This window comes from Heterocephalus glaber, unplaced genomic scaffold, assembly GCF_053883595.1.
Source record: "Heterocephalus glaber isolate CG9 unplaced genomic scaffold, H.glaber_assembly_v1.0 deba00001737, whole genome shotgun sequence".
Lineage (NCBI taxonomy): Eukaryota > Metazoa > Chordata > Mammalia > Rodentia > Bathyergidae > Heterocephalus > Heterocephalus glaber.
Genome location: NW_028258445.1, coordinates 3,547,302 through 3,571,404, shown reverse-complemented (window position 1 = coordinate 3,571,404; position 24,103 = coordinate 3,547,302). Strand labels below are relative to the sequence as shown.

The following is a 24,103-nucleotide window of genomic DNA, read 5'->3' as shown; positions in this document are numbered from 1 at the left end:
ACTTTTGCATATAATTTGGAAGAAATAGCACCTTAGCTTTGTGCCTCCGGGGGGCAGAGGGTATTTAGCTAACTTGCCTAGACGTAAAACACACTCTCTTAAATAGCCTATTTTTCTCAGACAAAAAAGCGAGGCGTCACTTGGGGTAGTTAAGACGTCACGCCTTATAGCGAAAGCAGCACAGCCAGCTTACGCCCCAATTCAGGCAGTCGAACAAGTAGAATAGTTGGGAGGACGCCCGCGGAGGCAGAGGACGCGGATCCATTAGCAACGACGCAACACCTGGCATTCACGTCACGCCAAGGAGCGACGCACAACCTGCGTCCGCCAGAGCTCCCTCTAGGCCCCGCCCACTCGGCCAGGAGCCCGGGAGCACTAGCGGAGGCGTGGTCCAGAGTGAGGGCAGAATACGCATGCGCTCCGGGTTCTGCCCTGGAAACCACCAGGAATCTCGCGAGGTTTGAAAGTAGGCGGTGTAGGTAGTTGTCGGGATGCTGCGAGATAGATGATCTCGCCAGAGGAAGAGGAGGCGGAGGTGCGGCGAGCTCCCTGCCTCAGTCTCCGTTTCGCTTTCCTTTCGCTTTCCGCTGCCCTCCAAGTCGGCCCGCCCTCCCTAACCTCCGTGACCCGCCCGGCTCCGCCCTCCTCGGCGACGCGCTTCCCGCCGTGAGGACCGGGGGCCCTCTGAAGGAGGCCGAGCCGAGCGCCCTCAGACCCGCGGTGTGCGGAGCTTCCGGCGCTCCTGCTTTCCGGCCGCCGCGCCGTGGGCGCCCGGACCTCGGCGCCTCCCCATCGCCGCCCCGGCCCGGCAGCGGGTGACGCAGACAGAGCATCATGGCGAGCGCGGCCGAGCCGCCGCCGCCCCCGCCTCCCGAGAGTGCGGCCTCCAAGCCCGCGGCCTCGGCCGGCGGCGGTAGCTCCGGCTGCAACAAAGGCGGCCCCGACGGCGTCGCGGCCCTGGCCGTTCCCGCAGCAGCCGGCGCCGACCCCACGGACGCCGAGGCGGAGGTGAGGACGGCTTGCGGGGGGCGGGAGGACGTGGCGCCTGCTTGGGCCGCGCCTCAGGTTCCCGAGGGTCCCACGCGCTCCCTCCCCACCCCGACCCACGTGTGCTCCTCGCGCTTCCCAGTGAAGTGCGCGTCTCCGCTGGCACTCCTGTCACTCCTTGGGACGCTCCCGTGTGCAGGCGGAGCCCGATCACTGCCTCCCCCCACCATTCCGTCTAGGCTTTTCCGTCCAGGCTTTAGTTCCCACTAACTTTGGGGCAGCGCGAGGGAGGTGCCCCGGCGGGGACGGGAGCGCGCGAGGGGCGGCGTGAAGCTGCGCGTCCTCGTACTGGGCCTCCCTGCCCTTGTCGCTTCCTCGCGGGCAACGTCGATCCAGGCAGGAACAATGGCGAGAGCTGGATGGCCGAGTGCGCGGTGGGACGAGCGGGGCGCAGCTGCTCTGGGAAGCGTGAGCCAGCAGGCCCCTCCCAGGCGCTGCCCCCCCGGGTGGGAGCCGCAGCTGGCCGGGATCCCTTCTCGTCTGGGGGATGGATGGGTGGAAGAAGGTACTGGCAAATCTGGAACGGTTGGTTCGCTTTCAGTCGAGCTCGTTTTCTTTCCTTGGGCTTTCGTCTCAAGAAAAAAAAAAAGAAGAAAGAAATGTTGCCACTCGGTGCTGATCCTCTGGGGCTTAGGTTGGCCAGGGGGGTGGTGACAGGACTGTGGGGAGTGGAGAGCGCTGGGGGAGCCGCCCAGCGTCTCCTGAGTGTTCCTGACCCTGGCGATGTTTGGGAACGAAATGATCGCTTCTAGTCTTCATTCTTGGCCTTCGACTAGCTTTGAGATACAGTATTGTGTAGTCCCAGCTGGAAGATTTCTAGGAGTTTTCAGTCCTTTATAGTGTGAAAGTGATACTGCTGGGAAAGTGAGCCGTTATGTAGAATTAACGCAGTAAGCAAATGGTAGTTTTATCTGGGCACCTGAGGTGGAGTTACTGTCTTTATAGTCCTTGAAGGCACTTGTAGTGGTGGGGGATAGGTTTTAGTGGAATACAAACCTTGATATTCTGCAGCTTTCAGTGGTCGAATTTTTGTTCCAGCCAAAATGCATTCATTGGTACCTTTTAAAAAATTTTTGCTTAGATGATATATTTAAATTAAAAGTAAATTAAAGTTTCAATAGAAGTGTGTATGTGGAGCCTGGCATCGATGTGCACGCCTGTAATCCCAGCACTTGAGGGGATCGCTGTGAGTTCAAGGCCAGCCTGGGCTACATAGCGAGACCCTGTCTGAGAAAACAAAGGCAGTATGAATGTGAAAATATCTACCATATAAACTCAGTGGTATTTTATTTTGTTTTGCTGGGAATTGAACCCCGGGGCCTGAAGGGTACTAGGCAAGTGCTTTGCCACTGAGGCCCTTGACGCCCGTTGTTTATCTGTCAGGGGAGGCAAATGAGTCTTAAGATAAGTAAAACTTGTAATAGAATTCAGGCCTGGCTCTGGAAGCAAGCTTTTTCTCACACATCTTGCTAGGTCACGTGCCTCGAAAAGTTTGACAGTTTCATTTAGAAGAACGAGAGTTTCACCTTTCAATACAGGGATATCAGTAATTTTCCTTTTTTACTTTTGTCTTACTCATTTTTTTCTTCACTTTACAAAGTGATTTTTAAAATGTATTCTCTCATTTTCTTGATTGAATTCAGGATCGCTGAGGTTCATAGATTAAAAACTAGGTTTGGGTGCACATGTATAAAAGATCTGATGAGGGCCAGGGATTTAGCTCAGTGGTTTTGCTGCCTGCTGCGCAAGCGCAAGGACCCAAGTTCGATCCCCAGTACCAAAAAGAAAAAAAAAAAAAAAGATCTGATGATCTTAATTTGTGTGGGGGGAAAAAAGATACATTAAAATGGCTCTGTCCTGTTTGAATTTAAAGTCAGTTTTCCCAAAATCAGAGTTAATCCACCAGTCATGAGCTTTTTTTCTGACACCTGGATTTTCCCAGAAATAATGGCCTTCCTGTATATGCAGTTAAATCTTTGCTGTGGGAGAATTAAAAGCATCATACCACAGCGATATATGCACACCCATGTTTATAGGGGCACAGTTTGTAATAGCTAAATTTTGGAAACAGCCAAAATGCCCATCATTTGGAAACTGGATAAAGAAGATTTTTTTTTTTTTAATTTTTAAAATATATATAGTTTTAAAGACAATCTCCACTATGTAGTAGTTCAGGCTGGCCTTGGGCTCACTGTGTAGCCCAGGCTGGCCTCAAACTCACGGCAATCTTCCTGCCTCAGCCTCCCAAGTGCTGGGATTTCAGGTGTATGCCACCACACCTGGCTAGAAGATGTGGTTTTTAAATAAAATGGGGTACTACTCAGCCATAAAGAATGATAAACTAGAGACATTTATAGCTAAATAGATGCATCTTGAGGCCATACTTTTTTTTTTTTTGGTACCGGGGATCTAACTCGGGTCCTTGTGCAAGCGGCGAAACCACTGAGCTTAAATACCTGGATGAGGCCATACTCTTAAAGTGAAATAAATAAGACACACATGTAAATACTGAATAGTTTCTCTGGTGTGAGAACCTGAAAGTGTATATGAGGACCAAAATGTATAATAGATAATGTAAAATAGGGAGAAAAGGTTCAAAGGGGAAGGGGGAAGGAAAGAAAAAATATGAGAAAAGATGGAAAAAATGAAACAGAAGTTTTTGTAAATAGGAGTGGAGGGGAAGGAAGGGGAATGGGCAAAAAACAAGAACCAAGATATACCATGTACAGATACAAATTCCCAGTGATGAGTATGATCATAATGTATACCAAATGTTCCAATAAAATTAATGAAAAAAAAACTTTACTGTGGGAGAAATAATGACTACATGTGGAAAGCACATTGCTTTTGTAGGGTTTATTTGTCCTTTAATGGGATTTCAGCAGGAATTTTGTACACTGGACAAGGTTTGTGGTTTTGTCATTTTTAGGTGTGGAAACCAGAGAGGTTAGCTGAGCCTGAGGGCCCACGGGTGCTTAAAGGGTTTAGCAGGGAAGTGCATCTTGGCTTTAGGCTTCGGAGGGCTTCTTGTAGTAACACAGGCGACCACATCCCCCCACATTTGCGTATCACACTGTGCAAGCACAGATTTGTACATTAATGAAAAATATACTTGCACCAACTTTTTATTTTTTGGTACCGGGGATCGAACTCTGGTCCTTGTGCTTGCACAGCAGGCAGTGAAACCACTGAGCTAAATCCCCGGCCCAACTTGTATTTTTTTAAACAAGGTTTGTCTGTGTAGTTCATCCTGGCCTCGAACTCACTGTGTAGCCCAGGCTGGCCTGGAATTCAAGGATCCTCCGGCCTCAGCCTCCCGAGAGCTGGGACTATAGGTGTGTACCATCACGCCTGGTTTTTTGGGGGGTTTTTTTGGTACCGGGGATCGAACTTGGGACCTTGCGCTTGCAAGGCAGGCACTGGAACCACTGAGCTAAATCCCCGGCCCCTGTTTTTTGTTTTTTTTTTAATGAGCTACAATCTCCTTATGTTATCCAGGCTGATCTCAAACTCCTGGGTTCAAATGATCTTCCTGCCTCAGCCTTCAGAGTAGCTGGCACTACAAGTGCACACAGCTGTGCCTGGTTCTAGCCTTTCTTTTCTTTTTTTTTTCTTTCCTTTTTTAATAGATGATGACTGGAACTTGACAGCATAAAAATTGTTGCTGTTTTTTTTGATGCTGTGGCATTTGAATGTCAAAATGAATACCTGTGTAAGAACAGCATATCTATTATTAATGTAGGAATTGGACAGTATTAGAGTATTCAATTTAGGCTGTATGATACCCTTTTTTTAATAGTCCACAATGTGGAAATCAGGGTTATTAATGCTGCTTTCCATGTGAACCTTTTGTTTTTTGGGTTTTTTTTGGGTATTGGGGATCCGAACTCAGGACCTTGTGCTTGGTAGGCAGGTGCAGTGCAGCTGAGCTACATCCCCAGCCCCTGTGTGGACATTTGTATAGTGTACTGCAGATAAATGTAGTGATATTTTGTACCTTTTCTTTTTTTTTGGTGGAACCGGAGATCAAATTCAGGACCTTGCACTTGCCGGGCAGGCATTGGCGCCACTGAGCTAAGCCTCTGGCCCTTGTAGTTATCTGATAAAAGGATCTTTCACATTTCCTAGTTTTGGTTTCATAACTTTTTAGAGAAAAGGTACAGATTTGGTCATATGACTGGTATAGAAAGTAATTTTAGGATGATACTGTACTGATACTGTTTTAATTTTTTTTTTCTGTACCGGGGATTGAACTCAGGACCTTGCATTTGCGAGCTAAATCCCCAACCCTGTTTTGTTTTAATCTTGGCAGCTGCCATACCATTTACACACTTAGCTTAAATGGGTTGGTATCCTTGTATTTCATCCATAGCGGATTTCCTGTCAGGTTAGAAGACAGTCATTTAAGTATGTAGGGAGTTTGGGGCAGGAATATATTATTAGGATGTGTTCTGGGCAGAAAACGGTGTATAGCGGTGAGTTGATTGTTCTTGAAGAATAATTTTGTGATTTTTTTCCTTTCTATTAGGAAGTATTTGATGATGCATCACCTGGGAAGCAAAAAGAAATCCAAGAACCAGATCCTACCTATGAAGAAAAAATGGTATGTATGTTTGTATACTTATTTATTTTGGTACTGGGGATGGAACTCTGGACCTTGTGCTTGCAAGGCAGGCAGCAGCATCACTGAGCTACATCCCTGGCCCAAAAATGGTATGTTTAGATGGTGAAGACAGTGTATAGTGGAGCTTTTCCATAGATTATTTTAATATTTATAATTACAGCAGGTATGTTTGAAATATGTTTAATATGGGATAGTATAATTTCTGTATCTTACCCATATAAACCAAATAGAAGTATTGTATAAATCCATATAATATAATTACCTAATTCTGTAAAGACCTTTAAGATTTTAGCATCAAGTAAGGTGAAAAAGAGTAGGTATTCTGTGTATGTTTATTCTCCATATGTTTAGAATTACACTCTACAAAGAATGATCCGTTTGCTTTGCCCTCAGTATTCTTATATTATGAGTCAGTGAAGGGAACAGTGTCCTCCTAATCTCCCTGTGATTAGCTCCCAGCGATACCTGGTCCTTAGATCTTTACTTTTTCTTTTTGGTACAGGGGACTGGACTCAGGACTGTGCGCTTGCCAGGAAGGCGTTGTACAGCTGAGCTAAATCCCCGGCCCTTTACACAGTTTTTGAAAGGCACTTTTCCTCGTCCTCTCAAATTCATCAGATACTTTCCATCTCTTGAATAGGTTAAAAATGCTAACATGATATGTACGCATGATTGTGTATATATATACAATATGTAATTTATATATTGTGTTGCCATATACATAACATGGCAATATGATACACAAATTATTTCATGATTTTAGATATTCTGTATTTTGTATATGTAAATGCCTATTTTGCTGTCAAATTGTTTAAAGAGAATATATTTGCAGGTCAACTTTTTAAAAAGAACACTACTTTAAAGTGAATACAGTTTCTTTCCTTCCTACATACTGGGGATTGAACCCAGAGCCTTCACACTGAACTATCCGCAGCCCTTTTTATTTTTATTTTCAGGCAGTGTCACTGAGAGGCCCAAGCTGGGCCAAATGGGCCACCCTCTTGCCTCAGCCTCCCAAGTGCTGGGATCACAGGCGTGTGCCACCACAATAAGGCACCTTAAGGCCGTGTTTATTGCTCAGCATTTTCGTTCAGCTATTCCAAAACTGGACCACTCTGACCAATCTTTTCATTCCATTTCTGTCACAGCCTTGTTTTCTGCCTTTCCCCACAAAAAAATTTCAGGCCTATCTCTGTAGATTGTGTTGCCCTGTGTCATTTTCTTCTGTCTCAGAGAAGTTAGTCCAAGGTTATTCATTATAATTTCTATTGGATTTTAGATTGATTTCTTAAAGTCTGTTTTTTCTCCTTTTACCACTTTTCTTTAAGCTTTTAGTATCTCAAATAATTTTCATTTAAATCTCCCTCAAGCAAAAAAGTACCTATTTTTTTTACCTCTGATAATAGCAACAACAATGATTTAAAATTTTAAATACTCTAGAAAAGCATTTATTTGAATATCTTGATCTCAAAACATGATTATGATAATTGAGTAGTCTTTTTTTTTTCTTCTTGTTACCAGGGATTGAACTCAGGACCTTGCGCTTGAGAGGCAGGCGTAGAGCCACTGAGCTAAATGCCTGGCCAATTGAGTAGTTTTTTTTTTTTTTAGCCCTAGCATCTAGTTGTATGAAGGCTTTTATTATATAGTTTTGTACTAAATATGTACTTACAGGTAATAATATCTCAGTTCAGTACTTTTAAAACAATTTTGAAAAAACTACTGCTTGTCTCCTGTAGGGCACTACTAGGGAGGAGAATGTCAACAGCTTGTGCAGAGCTGGCTGCTTTTGGGGGGGCAGTACTGGAGGGTAAGCACAGGGCCTTTGCACTGAGCTACATCCCCACTTTTTAAAAAAAATTTCAAACAGTAGTCTTGCTGAATTGCTCAGGCTGGGGCTCTAACTTGTGATTTTCTTGCCTTGAGCCCCCAGAGGGCTAGGATTACAAGCATGTGCCACCTTGCCTAGGTAGATTTATGATAGCAAATTGGGCTTCAGTTTTTACAGTAGTGTGATTAAAAAAAATACACTTAAAAAAAATACAGCTCCTGTGGAGCTAGGCATGGTGGTGCATGTGTGTAACCCCAGCACTCAGGAGACTGAGGCAGGAGGATCACTCACTATAAGTTCGAGGCCAGCCTGAGCTACATATTGAGACCCTGTCTCCAAAAACCAAAATAAATGAGTAAATGAACTTTAAAAAAAAAAAAATGTGCATATATGCATATATATATATATATATATATATCATCTCCGATGTTGACTTTGCTAGGTAAAATGTCTTTTTGTAATTTTCTAAGACTGACATTTTAAACATTTATTGGCAGCAATGTTGACTGGTTTTTCTCTTTCTAGAGCTTTTTTGGTCTCACTAGTCTTCTGTTTAACCAAGCTATAATTGTGTGTAAAAGTCTGTTGCCTAAAGGCTCTAGATGTCCTTACTTTTTGAATACTTGTTTTGAAGGATCTTTTTTTGTTCAGATTCTTCCATTCTCTTGTTTATAATAGCGAAAATTCACACCATTGTCTTAGTGGGCAGATGGCAGATTGGAAAGCAAGGAATAGTGTTAAACTACATTCATTAGGCTATTGAAAATTTCATGAACTTAAAAATATTTTCTAAGCCTGATACCTTTTTGGGTTTTTTTTGGTACTGGAGATCGAACTTGGGTCCTTGCGCTTGCAGGGCAGGCGCTGGAACCACTGAGCTAAATCCCCAGCCCCTGATACCTTTTTAAAACTTGGTATGTATCAGTCTGATCTTGAATGAACAGTGCTTTTTAAATTTTTTTTTGGGGGGGGGGTCCTACTGGGGATCGAACTCAGGACCTTGCTCTTGCCAGGCAGGCACAGTGCCACTGAGCTACATCCCCAGCCCAACCAGTGCATTTTTTTCCTATGTTTCAAATTTACTTTAATTGCATAATTTCTTTGAATGTTTAAATTTTGGGGGGGTCAGTTATATTGTAAAAAATTTATATTATTATGAGCTTGGAATTCATTGAGTTTTAGCAAATAGATAGCAGTCTTTTGAACACCACTACAGTAGTTTCCATCATCTGAAAAGTCCGCTCTGCCCTTTGTAATTATTTCTGTCCCCACCTCCTTGCCACTCCTGATCTGCTTTCTGTGTAGCATTTCATACACAGTACCCCGTGGAATCATACAGTTTGGTGTCTTTGTTTGGCAGAGTGCTTTTGAGACACCCGTTTTGTTACATGTTTCAATATTTTGTTCCCTTTTATTGCTGAGTTCATATGGAATCACGTTGAAACTGCTGCAGTTTTGATGATTGTGTTTTAAACTTTTTGCAGCAAACTGATCGAGCAAATAGATTTGAGTATTTGTTAAAGCAGACAGAGCTGTTTGCTCATTTCATTCAGCCTGCTGCTCAGAAGACTCCAACCTCACCTTTGAAGATGAAACCGGGGCGCCCACGAATAAAAAAGGATGAGAAACAGAACTTGCTCTCAGTTGGCGAGTGAGTAATAATTTATACTTCATTCAGCCAAACTTATCCATAGTCTTCATTAGAAACATAAAATAACTTCATTTTTTAAAAAATTGATAATCTATGGCCCCAGTTGGTTTGGCACAGGTTGTAGTTGCAAGTGTATAAATTAATATTATGTGCAGTACTATAAAGTGTCAAGGCGTGTGCCATCCTTGGATGGATTTTGAAAATCCTCATGTTGAATTTATAAATTCTTAAGAATTTTCCTGCTGGCTGGGTAATTAAGGTATTTAATTAATAGATTTAGGGCAGTTTCAGCTCCCTGGAATGGCTGTAATTCCTAATGTGAAAATGCAATCAGTAATATCCAAGATTATCTAAAATGTGAAATTATAAACTGACGAACGTTAAATTCACTGCAAGGTCTCAAGGTGAGACCAGTTGTTTTCTTTCTTTGTGTGTGTCTTTTTTTTGGTCCGGGGATTGAACTCAGACCTTGCGCTTGCAAGGTAGGCCGTGGAACCACTGAGCTAAATTCCCTGGCCCAGTTGTTTTCTAAATTAGGTGAAAATACTGCATATACACAATGGAAGCTTCGGAATTGGGGAATAAGTGGTTTTACTCATCTGAACCCCTAAGCTACACATTTGGCAAGATTATTCGGTTTTTAAGGGGATGTATCTGAATCCGGACATGGGTAGATGTGTATTTATTTATTGGCGCTGGGGATTGAACCCAACACCATCACACTGAAATAAATCCCCAGCTCTGGTTTTTAGTTTTTAATTTCGAGACTGGATCTCACTAAATGGCTAAGTGGCCAAGACTGGGTTCGAACTTAATGATCATTCTGTCCCATCTTCCCAGAGTGCTGGGCTTTATCAAGTTGTAGTTAATATACAGTTATTACTGTATTTTAATAATAATTTTATATATACAGTAGATTAATCATGTAAAATATTTCAGATTTAAATTTATTAGTGGTTTTTTTGGGGGGGAGTACAGGGGATCGAACTCAGGACCTTGCACTTGCAGGCACAGTGCTGTTGAGCTAAATCCCTGGCCCCTAGTGATTTCTGATGTTTACTTTTTTGGCTAGATTGAGGATCTTGGTCAGCTACTTGACTGTTAGGTTGAAACAGTAGCTGGTAGTTTTAAATATGATGCCAAAACTGAAATCAGTTAATTTTCATTTTGACAGTTATCGACACCGTAGAACAGAACAAGAGGAAGACGAAGAACTATTAACAGAAAGTTCCAAAGCAACCAATATTTGCACTCGATTTGAAGACTCTCCATCATGTATGTTAAACACAACTAATTGATTTTTAAAAGATCCCTTTTGAAATATCCTTTGTTAGACTTTTGGACTTATGTTGGCTACAATTTGCTGGAGATGATACTGTTATATGATTGGGGTGCTGCTATATTTAAAGATGTATAAAATGCCAAGGGACTTATTAGGAGCACATATAAAACTGAGAATCATTTTGCCTTATACTGTATTTGTCCCATATTAGGAAACTGATGTTTAAAAACAAAACCAGGGCTGGGGATTTAGCTCAGCGGTTTCGCCGCCTGCTGCGCAAGTGCAAGGACCCGGGTTTGATCCCTGGTACCAAAAAATAAAAATAAATAAAAACAAAACCAACTTTAGAAAGAATTTTGCTTATTCATCTCTTTTTGTATGTTTTAATTTTATGAAATTTATTTAGCAGGGTTTAAGATTTACTTATATATTAATTATCTGATGGCATAGAGATTTTCCCAAGCCTCCTTTTATCACTAGATAGCTGGGTTGTTTTTTTTTGGTACCAGGGATTGAACTCAGGACCTTGTACTTGCAAGGTAGGCAGCAGCACCACTGAACTAAATCCCTGGGCCTGGATGGCTGGTTTTTGAGAACTCTTAGCTAGTTGAACTTAAGCTGTACTTAAATGTAGTTAGACATTTGGCTGTTGGTCTAAGGCATACACCTTCAGGGTCTGTCCCCCAACCCCCTTACAGAGTACCCAGTTTCCATCTCTTCAAATGAGTCTAGAGTCCAGAGCCAAATATATGGTACAGTAGGAGGGGAAAATTTGTTTTTCTCATATTCTTACATTTCAGCTAGTTTCCCTGGCACTAGTTGGTGTTTGATCCTTAAGCAGTGATTTTGGGGGGCAAGGGGATAAGTACTATGTGTATCCTGAAAGAGTTGTTGTCTCTAAGGTCTGTTGGAAAAATAACTTATGAAAGACAAATAAAGAAAAAGAACATTCTTATTTATATCTCTTATTTTTAGCAGGGGGAAAAACCTCCAGTGATTCTCTGTCTCATTCTTTAGGAAAGATGAAAACACTAGGTTAGAAACACTGGTGGAAACATTAAAAATAGAAGAAGCCAATGAGTTTCCAGGATCAGTGTGTAACAGGAACTGAGCGGTTTGGATGAGTACTGTGATGCATATCATCATATTTGCTGCAGTTGGTTATCTTCCAACTGCTCCTACTCCGTTCCAAATGCTAACAGCTAGGTCTGGTGACTTACAACTTGTAGAATTCCCATGGTAAAAGAACTTCCTAGAAAAGAAAGTAAAGTCAGTAGACACACATAGGCCCCACTTAAGTCTGGAGTATTAGACAAAGGGGAGTGCCTTTTCTCATCTTCAAAATGTGCACTGTGTGTTTTCTTTTCCTCTTAGATATGAAATGGGATAAACAGATTATGAGGTCCGCGGTTATTAGTTTAAAGAACCATTGTCTTTCAAATGTTAACTGTGTATTCTTTTTTGTTTCTAGATGTGAAATGGGGTAAACTGAGGGATTATCAGGTCCGAGGATTGAATTGGCTTATTTCTTTGTATGAGAATGGTATCAATGGTATCCTTGCAGATGAAATGGTATGTCTTTGGTAGTTTTTTTGAGGACCGTATTTTTAAATTTATAGAAGTTGAGACAGTTAACATAGTTTTGTTGGCTATAATTTTATTCTAGAAGGGGTTCCAACTAATTTTCCTTCTAACTGCTGGAAGCAGCTTGCTTTAGTTGTATAAATGAGCTCTTAAGGAATTTGCATCTGTGAAAGTAGAATAAATTTCAAAACAATATATTTTGAGAAACTTTAAACTTTTGTAGTGTAGAAGGAGTAGTTTGAGCATTTTCCTCAAATGAGATTGTTTAATGTTTGTCATCTGTAAGTATTAATGTTTTCTAGGGTGGCAGCTTAGTTCTGTTTCATGAAACACTTATCTTGTGCTTACTACTTGCAAAGAATCAGATAGGGGAAAGTATGGAGTCAAAAGAAATCTGTTTCACTTCTAGATAGGCTAGGTAATTTGGGGACTGTCATACTTACTGGGTCTTATATGGTGATAAAATACCACTCGTAGACTTGTGAAGATTATGTGACATAGTAATTGTAAGCTTTCATACATAATAATTCTGGCCATATGTTAGCTATCATAAACACAAAGCATTGTCTTTTAAGTTGTCCTGTATATGTTGGGAGGTATAAAAATGGCATACTCTTTGTTCTTAATTGCTTATGGTTATTTTGAACTCTTTCAGGGCCTGGGCAAGACTCTTCAAACAATTTCTCTTCTTGGGTACATGAAGCACTATAGAAACATTCCCGGTCCTCATATGGTTTTGGTTCCTAAGTCTACATTACACAACTGGATGAGTGAATTCAAGAGATGGGTTCCAACCCTTAGATCTGTTTGTTTGATAGGAGATAAAGAACAAAGAGTAAGTTTGTGGGATTTCATTATATTTTTGCCATTAAAGGAATTTGAATTCAGGCTTGGGTTTGGGAGTAGCTCAAGGAAGGATAAAAGGAAAAAGGTCTACATCAGTGATGGCGAACCTTTTAGAGACGAGTGCCCAAACTGCAACACGAGACCCTACTTATTTATTGCAAAGTGCCAACACTACAATTAAACCTGAATACTGAGGTTTTAGTTTAGAAAAACAACCCATGCATTAACATCTTTTTTCTAAAAAACAACACCGCCATAAATTTACCACCACTGGTCTACATAAATACTAGTAATTTACAAGTGTAGTATAGTCTTGGAGGTATTAGAGACTATAGAAAGCTATAAGAACAGTTTTTCGCTTTTGGCAAGTGAGTGTATAAAGTCACAGGCCTCTTACAATTTTTTGTTTTTGTTTTTTAAAGAGCTCTTGAATGTATGAGGTGATGGAAAATTTAAGGAGCCAGATTTTTTTTTTTTTGGTACCAGGGATAGAACTCAGGACCTTGCACTTGCAAGGCAGGCGGTGGCATCACTGAGCTAAATCCCCGGCCCAAGGAGCCAGATTTTTAAGATTAGTGTAGAGTGCTGATAGTCACAGTATAGTAGAAGTTGGTGGACTGGTATGACCTATCAAAGTAAGTTAAAATGTTGATTAATTGACATTCTTTGGGGAAGAAGACATGAAAATAATGACGCGATGGAGTATAGACTTTAGATTTGGAGGTTTATTCATACATATTAAATGATTTTGTACTTTTTTCTCTTTTGTATATTAGAGCTGAGTGTAGATGTCTCTTCCTTTAGAGATGCTTTGAATATTTTAAATCACTAAATTGGTTTTTGTTTTGGGGCTCAATTACTTACCCATTTTTTGTTTGTTTCCTTACCTGTAAAATGAGAATAACAGCAATTGTTAATACTTTTATAAACCTAAAAGGGATGAAATTGGTTATTGAAAACTATTCTTCTGTCTTTTTACTTTTGTGCTTAAAAACCCTTTTAAGCCAGGAATGTAGCTAAGTGACACAGCACCTGCCTAACAAATGTGTGTTCTTGAGTTCGATTCCTGGTGCCAAAAAAAAAAAGAACCTTTTTATGTAAGGATTTCAAGGCCTACTGAATCTGTAGAGAGGAGACATTTTAAGACCTAGGGTGTTGAATTTTGTACTGATTAACTTTGTCCATTTCTTTTTTTTAACCTTACAACTCGGACACCTAAATGACTACTTGAAGGTATTTTAGTGGTGTGAAAGCTAATTCTAAATGCTCACATACCTGCTCTTTCCTCTTTTTATATTCTCAGGTATCGGGTTACTTGTCATTAATAAATTGACTGTGTAATTGGTTTCTGAATGACCTTTTTTTTCTCGCCCACAGGCTGCTTTTGTCAGAGATGTTCTGTTACCAGGAGAATGGGATGTATGTGTAACGTCCTATGAAATGCTTATTAAAGAGAAATCTGTGTTCAAAAAATTTAACTGGAGATACTTAGTTATAGATGAAGCTCACAGAATCAAAAATGAAAAATCTAAGGTAATATGGTAGATGTGAAAATCATTTCTGCCTTTATTTGAAAATGTGATCCATTTCAGAGCTTTCTAATGGTAGAATTTGGTTCTTTCAGCTGTCAGAAATAGTGAGGGAATTCAAGACTACAAATCGACTATTATTAACTGGAACACCTCTTCAAAACAACTTGCATGAGCTCTGGTCGCTCCTTAATTTTTTGTTGCCAGATGTGTTCAATTCAGCTGACGTAAGTTTTCTAATTGTTTCCCTATTAATAGTAATATTTAATGCTATGCTTTTTGTTTGGTACCGGGGGTCAAACTCAGGACCTTGCGCTTGTGAGGCAGGAGCGGTGCCACTGAGCTAAGTCCTCAACCCAGTGCTATACATTTTTATAGGAGAATTGGGTTTCCTTTCTGCACAGCTTCTAATAATCATGAATTTTTATGGTTTTGTAGAGTTAGCCTGGTATTAGCCTATTAAGTTGTCTGCATCCTGAGAATTTACTTTTTTTTGGTTTTTTTGGTACTGGGGATCGAACTCCGGACCTTGCGCTTGCAAAGCAGGCGGTGGAACCACTGAGCTAAATCCTGGGCCCTCAGTCTCATTTCAAATCATTGTTTTCCCCATCTGGAATGGCACACATTCTCACTTCTGTGTGGGCCTCTTGCTGGTCTAACTTTATTTTATGAGTTACGGTTGAGTGGTTCTGTTTTCAGGGTACTAAAACATTCCTGAATATATATTTTTATAGACTTAACATTACCTGTGTTTTGAGGTTCAGAGGTGGCATCCACATATGGTGAAATCTGTCTAATCTCATATTATGGTCTAACAAAGTCTAATGAGAATGTATAAAATCTTTCATATATTATTTGCAGTAGTAGAAATAAATGATGATAGCAGTGATTAATTATTAATTGTCCCCAGGAACATAATTTGCACATCAAGAGTATGGGCTGTTAGTAATTCGGGTTTTTGCTGGGCCAGAATTCATTTCTGAACCTCTGTTCCCACTGCTGGAGTAGGGCAGGTGGGGACTGCTTTGAAGAGCTCCCCATTAGCACACTTAGCACATAGTTACGAAACGGTAGGTATTGGGTCTGTTGTGTTAATGATCATTCTAAAACAACCGAGAAAATTATAAAATGATACGTAAACTGGAGGCAATTTAGTTCTGTTTTTATGTACTTTGATGACTTAGAGATAATTTATTTTTCTTACTATATTGACATTTTTGTCTGTTGATCTCTATTCAAGTTTTGTTTTTGTTACATCAGTGAATTTTAAGATTATGGTCACTCAAAAACAAAGCAGATGTGTTTATACCTTCAAGAGGTAAGGATAAAAGGACACTGTCTTTATTCTTAAACTAATGAAATGTCATATAGTTTCACTTTTAGTGTGTTTCTTGATACTCCTCTGGAAACCTCGTATTTGAATATTCAAATTATTTCTCTAAAACTTGTTTTCTGAGCCAGGTGTGGTAGCTCATGCCTGTAATCCCACACTCGGGAAACTGAGGTAGGAGGATTGCTGTGAGTTCAAGGCCAGCCTGGGCTACATAGCCAGACCCTGTCTCAAACAAACACTTGTTTTCTGGTTTTTAATTCTGCTGTGAAACTGTTCTTGAGAAAAATGACATCACAGGGCATCGTTAATATATTTTATTTGTTAATCTAGGACTTTGATTCCTGGTTTGATACGAACAACTGCCTTGGGGATCAAAAGCTAGTAGAGAGGCTCCATATGGTAGGTATTGTGCAGTAGTGTTAAAGCGTATCTTTTATGGGAAAAAGGGTGAAGTTTTACATGAAATTTTTTTTCCTGTTAACAGAAAGTACAGTGGCTTTAGAATCAGGTCTGTTTGATCCTACATTGGGGCAGTGAGTGATGCGTGGTCGTTTAGTGTTAGAGCCTAGGATAGAATTTTACGTTAATAAAGGGCAAGAGTGATCTCTTAGAGCTCAGAAGGGGTATAGTGGGAGAAGAATCACTTAATGATTAACATGACTATTAAGCTTAGTTCAGTTTAAATTTCTTTGGAGAACCTAAAAAGTTTATTTCTGGAAAGGGGTAGTGATCCACTTGTTTTTTAGGTATAGTGACAATGTATAGTGCTTTTTTGTGAGCAGAGATGGTATGATGGCTGTTTCGATGTACGCTTTTGTTCCTTGCTGTGAAAGTTGCTAAGTAAAAGTTAGTAGGTGGAGAAATTTCTCTAATAGACTTTAACAGTCTAGATACCCAAGTAAGCAGAATAAAATAGGACCTCATAAACATGTCACAGAAAGCCCTTCAGGACCTATTGTGTGGACTTCCTACCTCTCTTGACATTTTAGTTTGGATTGTGGTGTAGGGGTTTGGGGATGGGAGTGGAGGATTGAGGAGGGGAAGAGATAGTTATCCTGTGTTTCACAGTATACTTAGATGCATTCCTGGCACCTCTACTCAGGTGCTGCTCATAATGTGCCTCCAGGTGTGACAGCAGAAACGTCTCTTAACATTACAAGTGTCCCCTGGGAAGCAAAATATGTCCTGACCCTTCTTCCGGGACCTAACCTCTCTAACATACCCCAACTTCTGTTTCCTTTCCTCATATATAGAAGTTAGTTTGAGAATACTGCTGACTCCACTGTCAATTTTCTGTAAATTCTAATTCCAGTCTGTTTTTGCTACATCTAGAATCCCCTTTCTTGAGTTCTTTTTAAAAATTTAATTAAATTTAATTAATTTATTTATTCATTTTGGTACCAGAGATTGAACTCAGGACCTTGCACTTCTGAGGCAGGTGGCAGAACCACTGAGCTAAATCCCCGGCCCTCTGAGTTGTTAACTAATACCTAGCCCGATTTGGCAATAACACATTCTTCATTGAGTACCCAGGCAGAGGTTGGCCTATGTACATTTTGTGTTCCATTTTTAATAATCTGAACATTCTGACATTTTAGAACATTGTATAGGGTATTGAAATGATTCACAAGGGTTTTTCTTGCTGGATTTAACACAAAGGTAGGAGCCCCCCCCCCCCCCCCCCAATCAAACTCAGGACCTTGCGGTTGCAAGGCAGACACAGTGCTACTGAGCTAAATTTCTGGCCTGGGAAACATTTTATATTTGTGTGTCTTGTACAGTACCTGACTTTAATGGATATTTTATTTCTATATACATTAATCAGAAGGTTATTTAAAATTTTGTAAATTGAGATTTTTGTTAAATATGTGAAGGTGATCATTGAGGAACCTTTATTTCAATTTAGTAAGCATTCAGAAACCTAACCCTTTTATTTAAATTTACTTATTGCAGGGATTGTAGTGTTCAATGCTGTCTTGGGGACATAGGAAAGGGGGCAGAGGAACTTGATTATCCTTCTGCACTTTTTCCCTTACCTCTTTGCCCTTACTTTTCCTTTAATAAACTGCAAGGTACATGTAGGTAAAACAGACTAAATAACTCCCCACACAGCAGACTCAACCAGTTCTGGCAAATCTGTTTCTTTTGTTCAGAGTAGTTTGAAATCTTTTATCAAGTGAGGGAGGAGAGATCTGGTAGCTGCTTCTACTTTGTCCTGATCTTTACTCTGAAATTCCCACTCTAGTGCCTGTGGTCCGACAGTGAAAGGGAGATTTAGAAGTCAGTGCGGATATGCTTAGGAATAAGGTAACTCTTCAGTCTGTCAGTTGTCTAATGCTTTAAACAACCCTAAGTCCCTTCCCCAAACCCCACCTTAATAGCTTTTATTTTAATAGTACAAAATGTATGGGTTGGCTGGGTGATTTCTTTACTGATTTCCCTTGGGTTTACCTAGCTGCGTGTAGCTGGGCAGTTCTAGAAGAGAGCCAGGGAGCTCAGGGTCTTCCCTTGCTCTGCTGTTGGTTGGCTGCTGGCTGCTGACCAGGGATCTGCTAGATTATTTACACACAGTTAGGAGCAAGTGTTTTCTCAGCAATTTTAAATTTGTTTTGTGATACAGTCAGGGTTTTCATAAAACAGTATAACTAGAACAAATGAAGGTACAAATAAAAGTCTTTAGTTTTACAGGTATTTAAAACTGTTATGTGCAACATTAATGTTTTACAAACATGGTGAATAAAAGGAATGAGTTATAAGTGAGCAGTGTTGAATGAATCCATCTTTACAAAGTTAAAAATAACAGACAAAACTAATAAATGGTGTTTAAAAGTAAGAATATTGCTTACTCTTGGGGGAGGAACAGGTAGAGACTGGCTGGGAGGGAGGGCCATAATATGAGTTACATAGGGTGTTCTGTTTAGGTGATGATTATATGGAAGATGGCATAGGTACCTTTATGTTAGGGAAATTGAATTGTACAGTCATGATCTGTGTACCTTTTATACCTTACATGTGGTCTGCTTCCATAAATGAAGGTAACAGTAAATTTAAACACTTAACCCTAAAGAGCTGTTAGTGTGGACCAGACATTTCTTAAACAATATTAGACAATCTGTGTGCAAGTAATTAGTTTTAAACCTGAAAGGTAGTGAATGTTGAAATTGTACATCTTTAAGTATGCTATTGGTTTTTTTTCTTGTTTCATATGAGTGTAGCAAGTATATATAGTATATTGGGTAAATAATAAAATTTTATTATCAGTCTTCAGGAACCCAATGGTAATAAATTATATACTTGAAATAGAGAAGTCCTGAAATTCACTTGATGTTCTTAAGCAGAGAAATTTCTTTTCTGTGTATTTAATGGATGATTTTAAGATTTGGCAATAATGGTGATACTATATGTAAGGCCATTTCTCTTTTTGCTCTAAGGTTTTGCGTCCATTTCTGCTTCGTCGAATTAAGGCTGACGTTGAAAAAAGTTTGCCTCCAAAGAAAGAAGTAAAAATCTATGTGGGTCTCAGCAAAATGCAAAGGGAATGGTATGTGTTGTGAGATTTTATATATATATATCACTGTTCTTCCCTCAATTTTGGAAGCATACTAAGTTTATGGTTTATAAATCCAAAGACTGATGTTGGGTTTAATTAAACAAAAATTCATATAAAGCATGGGTTTTTAAAAAAGAAAACTGGTGGTATAGGTGAATTGGTTTATAAATACCAGGTCATGGATTTGTGTGAGCCTCTGAAGGAGTTGTAGATTATAGAGATAAAACTTAAGTGCTTCCTTTTATGGTACCTCATAAAACATTATTTTTTTAGATTTTTCATTTGAGCTGAAGTTTTATTTTGGGCAGATTAAGTGCCCTTTGGTGAAATGATGGTGATTATATATATAATATATAAATATATAATATATATTGTTAAGCACCTTTATAGGGACAAAAATTAAAAATTGAAAACCTAGTTTTTTTACCTACAAGTTTGATAGGTATATGAAATTTAAAAGGCTGGAAACCATTGACTTGGTCATAGTATCATTTTTTGGTAGCTAGAAAGCACAACATGAAATACCAGTGTAAGGTGGCTGTAGAAAAAGATTGTGGCTTTAGCATAGATTGGTTGTGAGAGTAGTGTGTTCAAAGGAGGGAAATGAACTAGAGCCCAGCTTATTCTTTACTGCTCTGATGGCGTATCTCAAGTACATTGAGTTCCATGGTTCTGATAGTATTGCAAGGGGTTGGAGTGGTAAAAGAATTGCAGGTATATTGGATATCTTGTAGAGAACTGGGCATGTTGTCTAGGGAAGAGAAAGTCCACTGTAGAAATGGGCCATCTTCAATGTGTTCAGAACTTCAGAAAGGCTTTCGTAGGGTAGCAGAGATGACAGAGTTGTCTCTATCTCATTTGCATATATACATACACATGTATATATAATGTCTAAAATATAGACCTACGACATGAGTCACTGCTAAAGGAAGACAGGTCCTAATATGAGTCAGAATTTTGATGTGGTCTGCCTTGAGTAGTGTTTTGTGCCCATGTGGTTGAAGTGTTGAAGGATAGATGGCTGTTTAAGTTACTTTGTTCAGAAGTTTCAAAGACTCACTGAAACTTTAGTGTTTAAACAGATTACTTATTCTTGAAGGAAAATATCCACATTTTTAATATATATATTTGTGGCTTTTTACAGTTTGGCCTAGGCGTATGGCTATAGCCTTCGACCTCATATCTCCCCCCCACATGTATTTATACTTACATTTAAATCAGATGGTACTGTATTCATCTTCATCTCACCTTAATGGCTGTCTCTTAGGATTCTTCCTCCCTTCTCAGGTGTTAGGTTACTTACCCAGATGCTGCACCAGCTACATGCCATGTGGCACCACCACGTGTCACTTAATGACGGAATAAGTTCTGAGAACGGTGTCTTAGATGGCTTTGCAGTGATGCAGACAGAGTGTTCTTAACACAAACTAAGACAGCTACAAAAGCACTTGGGCTGACCTCACGGGACCGTTGTTGTGTATGTGGCCTGTTGACCCGGATTGTCATGTGGAGCCTGACAGTAAATGATTAGTGGGACTTTTGTTGTGAAATACTACAAACTAAAATTATATTTAAAATTTACATTTTAAGTTTCACTTAATTGCTTCAAAATGTTTTATTATACCATTTTAATTCCACCAAAGGAAACTATTTTGTACTTTAATCATGTCCTAAAAGTCCAAGACTTGTGAGTATGAACACTAGAACACTATGGGCAATTTTAAAAAGCACTAGAAAATAGAGATTATAGATGGTAAATTCATAGCCACACCTTAGAAGTTGATGGGTTGTTTTTTTGTTGTTGTTTTTTTTTTGGTACTGGGGATCGAACTCTGGTCCTTGTGCTTGCGCAGCAGGCAGCGAAACCACTGAGCTAAATCCCCGGCCCGATGGGTTGTTTCTTATGGGTGTTTTGTGGTTGAGGTAGCCAAGGGGATTAAAATGTGATGAGGCATGGCTTTGTCAGGCAACATTTTAGACCTCTTAAAATATTTTTCTTTTCAATAGGTATACCCGGATATTAATGAAGGATATAGATATACTGAACTCAGCAGGGAAGATGGACAAGATGAGGCTATTGAACATCCTGATGCAGTTGAGGAAATGCTGTAATCATCCATACCTCTTTGATGGAGCTGAACCTGGTCCACCTTATACAACAGATATGCATCTAGTTACCAACAGTGGCAAAATGGTGGTGTTAGACAAGTTGCTCCCTAAATTAAAGGAACAAGGTATCTTTGTTACTGGTATCAAGTTGAGAAGTAACGAAAACTTAAAATACAAGTGTGAAAATGAATAGAACATTACTTTTTTTTTTTTTGGTACGAGGGATCAGAACATTACATTTTGAAGTGATTGTTTCGACGCTTTCTAAAGTTGAAGTGCAAAGCATTAAAATAAACTTGTATTCTTTATCCAATTTAAGCTTTCTCCTACCCCCTAATTTTAGACCTTCAGTCTCATAGAAGGTGACAGACAGTAAAAGCAGCCATAGGCCTTGGAGTTGGGGGGAATTCCATTTTATATGTTCTTTCCTAGAACGTTTAGCTTTCTCTCGTAAAATGCCAAGAATGCTCCTATCTATACTCAGTTCTCAGACTCTTCATTAGACAATAATGTGGTTTGTGGTATTGGTTTTCAATTTGTAGTTTTAACATTTTAACTAAAAATCATGTATGTGAAATCAAATATTTTTCTTTAGAGTGTCAGATTTTCTTTTTCTTTTTTTTGGTACTGGGGATCAAACTTTGGTCCTTCTGCTTGTGAGGCAGGCAGCGGAAACACTGAGATAAATCCCCGGCCCCTCAGATTTTATTTTGAAAATGAGTATGTCAGTGATAAGTGTAATGGGCATATTTAAATTCGAAAGATGTAGAGAACATAGAGTGAGGAAAGTTTCAACAATGATAACCAATATAAAACTTGTTTATACTGTGCTTGCTTTTCTCTTCCTAGATTAATTGAAGTAAACCCCAGACATAGCATTTCATAAATTATTCATCATCTAACTTTAAAGATAAGAAACACCACTCTTAAGAAAACTAGTGACAATAATATCAAATATACATTTATATTTCAATCTTCTCTTTGTGTTTCACTATGTGATTTTGTTAGGAAAGTATATGAATCTTCTCTTTGATATTAATTATCAAAAATATAAGGGGCCGGGGACTTAGGTCAGTGGGTGGTTCCGCCGCCTGCCTCGTAAGTGCAAGGTCCTGAGTTTGATCTCCGGTATCCCCCACCCCCCAAAAATTGTGAGGGCTGGCGATTTAGCTCAGGGACACTGCACCTGCCTTGCAAATACAATGTCCTGAGTTCGATTCCCAGTACCAAAAAGAAAAAGTTGTGTAAAAGGGGGTAGAGGTGCAGAACAGTGCTTGCCTAGCATGTAGGAGACCCTTGGTTCAATGCCCAGCACCACAGATGAAACATAACAAAAGCATGTTGTACGAGTTGTCCGTCAGTTGGTTTACTTTTTCTCCTTTTGTACCTTAAAAAAATATATATTAAACTCTGCAGGAAAATGGAAAATCTTAGGTAATTGAAGTATAAAAATGTGTCAGCCTCAGGTTCTGAGGGAGGATCATTTCATAATTGTAATTTGTCTAAGAGATTTCTTTGTTACCCTATATTCTACAGAAGGCAGTCAGATAATTTGAATCATTGGCAGATAAGTGAAGGACTTTCCAGCATAGATTTGAGGCATACATTTAAGGTCCTTCTGATTTGTAATAGGTCTTTAGAACATTCTAGAGATGCAAGTGTGTGCTGCGTGATGTTTTGAATGCAAGAGGAGCTATGGGTTGGTGAAGTGGTTTTTTTGTTTTGTTTTGTTTTTGAGACAGGGTAACTATGTAATTCAGGCTGGCCTTGAACTCTCAGCATTCCTCCTGCTTCAGCCTTTTGAGTGCTGGGATTTTGGCATGTGCCACCAGGCCCAGCCATGAAAATTATTTTTAAATATATGTGAGGTAACAAGCTAATGATTGTCTCAGCTTTTGGGATGGCAAGACTTTCCAAATCAGAGACAAATGGTCTATTTTGTTTACCTTAATGTACTGCCCGAATGTTACCCTTTCTATATTTCCTCTTTTCTCCTTTTCCTCTCTCTTCCACTATTATATTTTCCTATTTGTGCTACAAAAAGAAGTGGAGAATGATTTGAATAGTTAATGATACCATTTCTTTTTTTGTAGCCAAATAGGTACGTAAGTTGGAGTTAAGGACTAATTTGTTAATATTAAGTTTTAAAACAGATTTTTCTACTTTTGAACCTTCTGGTAATGTTCTGCTCTATTTACCCACAGGTTCACGAGTACTAATCTTCAGTCAGATGACAAGAGTATTGGACATTTTAGAAGATTACTGCATGTGGAGAAATTATGAGTACTGTAGGTTGGATGGACAGACACCACATGATGAGAGACAAGTGAGTAAAATTCTGGGGAGGGAAAATTTTAAAGAATCAGATAAAATTTTCTGACATTCATTTTATTTTATCCACAGGATTCAATCAATGCATACAATGAACCAAACAGCACAAAGTTTGTTTTCATGTTAAGCACACGTGCTGGTGGTCTTGGCATCAATCTTGCTACTGCCGATGTAGTAATTTTGTATGATTCAGATTGGAATCCCCAAGTAGATCTCCAGGCTATGGTAAGTGATAACAAATACATTCTGAGCTTAATAAGACTTTTCAGTTAGGGAAGTTGATTCTACACATGTCAATGACATAGCTCTATCATTTAAGGTTTTTCTGAACTAACAGTGCAGTGAGGGCATTTTGAAGACCTCTTTCATGTGAGCCTCCGGGTGCC

At 39.6% G+C, this 24,103-nt stretch overlaps 1 protein-coding gene across 5 annotated transcripts in view; it reads left to right on the top strand.

Annotated features, from left to right (window-relative positions):
- Smarca5 (SNF2 related chromatin remodeling ATPase 5) overlaps positions 1 to 24,103 on the top strand; it is a 70,132-nt gene that overhangs the window by 28,392 nt on the left and 17,637 nt on the right. For 3 of the 5 annotated variants that reach the window (XM_087200299.1, XM_087200298.1, XM_087200297.1), the window contains exons 2-13: positions 5,576 to 5,650; positions 8,987 to 9,153; positions 10,328 to 10,428; positions 11,907 to 12,007; positions 12,675 to 12,854; positions 14,243 to 14,398; positions 14,490 to 14,621; positions 16,058 to 16,126; positions 19,159 to 19,268; positions 21,285 to 21,511; positions 23,591 to 23,712; positions 23,790 to 23,942. In XM_087200299.1, coding sequence (XP_087056425.1) covers positions 5,648 to 5,650; positions 8,987 to 9,153; positions 10,328 to 10,428; positions 11,907 to 12,007; positions 12,675 to 12,854; positions 14,243 to 14,398; positions 14,490 to 14,621; positions 16,058 to 16,126; positions 19,159 to 19,268; positions 21,285 to 21,511; positions 23,591 to 23,712; positions 23,790 to 23,942 — 1,521 coding nt within the window. In that variant the 5' untranslated portion in view covers positions 5,576 to 5,647. Of the gene's footprint in view, positions 1 to 500; positions 1,009 to 1,519; positions 1,553 to 5,575; positions 5,651 to 8,986; positions 9,154 to 10,327; positions 10,429 to 11,906; positions 12,008 to 12,674; positions 12,855 to 14,242; positions 14,399 to 14,489; positions 14,622 to 16,057; positions 16,127 to 19,158; positions 19,269 to 21,284; positions 21,512 to 23,590; positions 23,713 to 23,789; positions 23,943 to 24,103 lie in introns of those variants that run through there. The other 2 variants (XM_004868558.4, XM_004868559.4) reach the window with 2 other exon arrangements.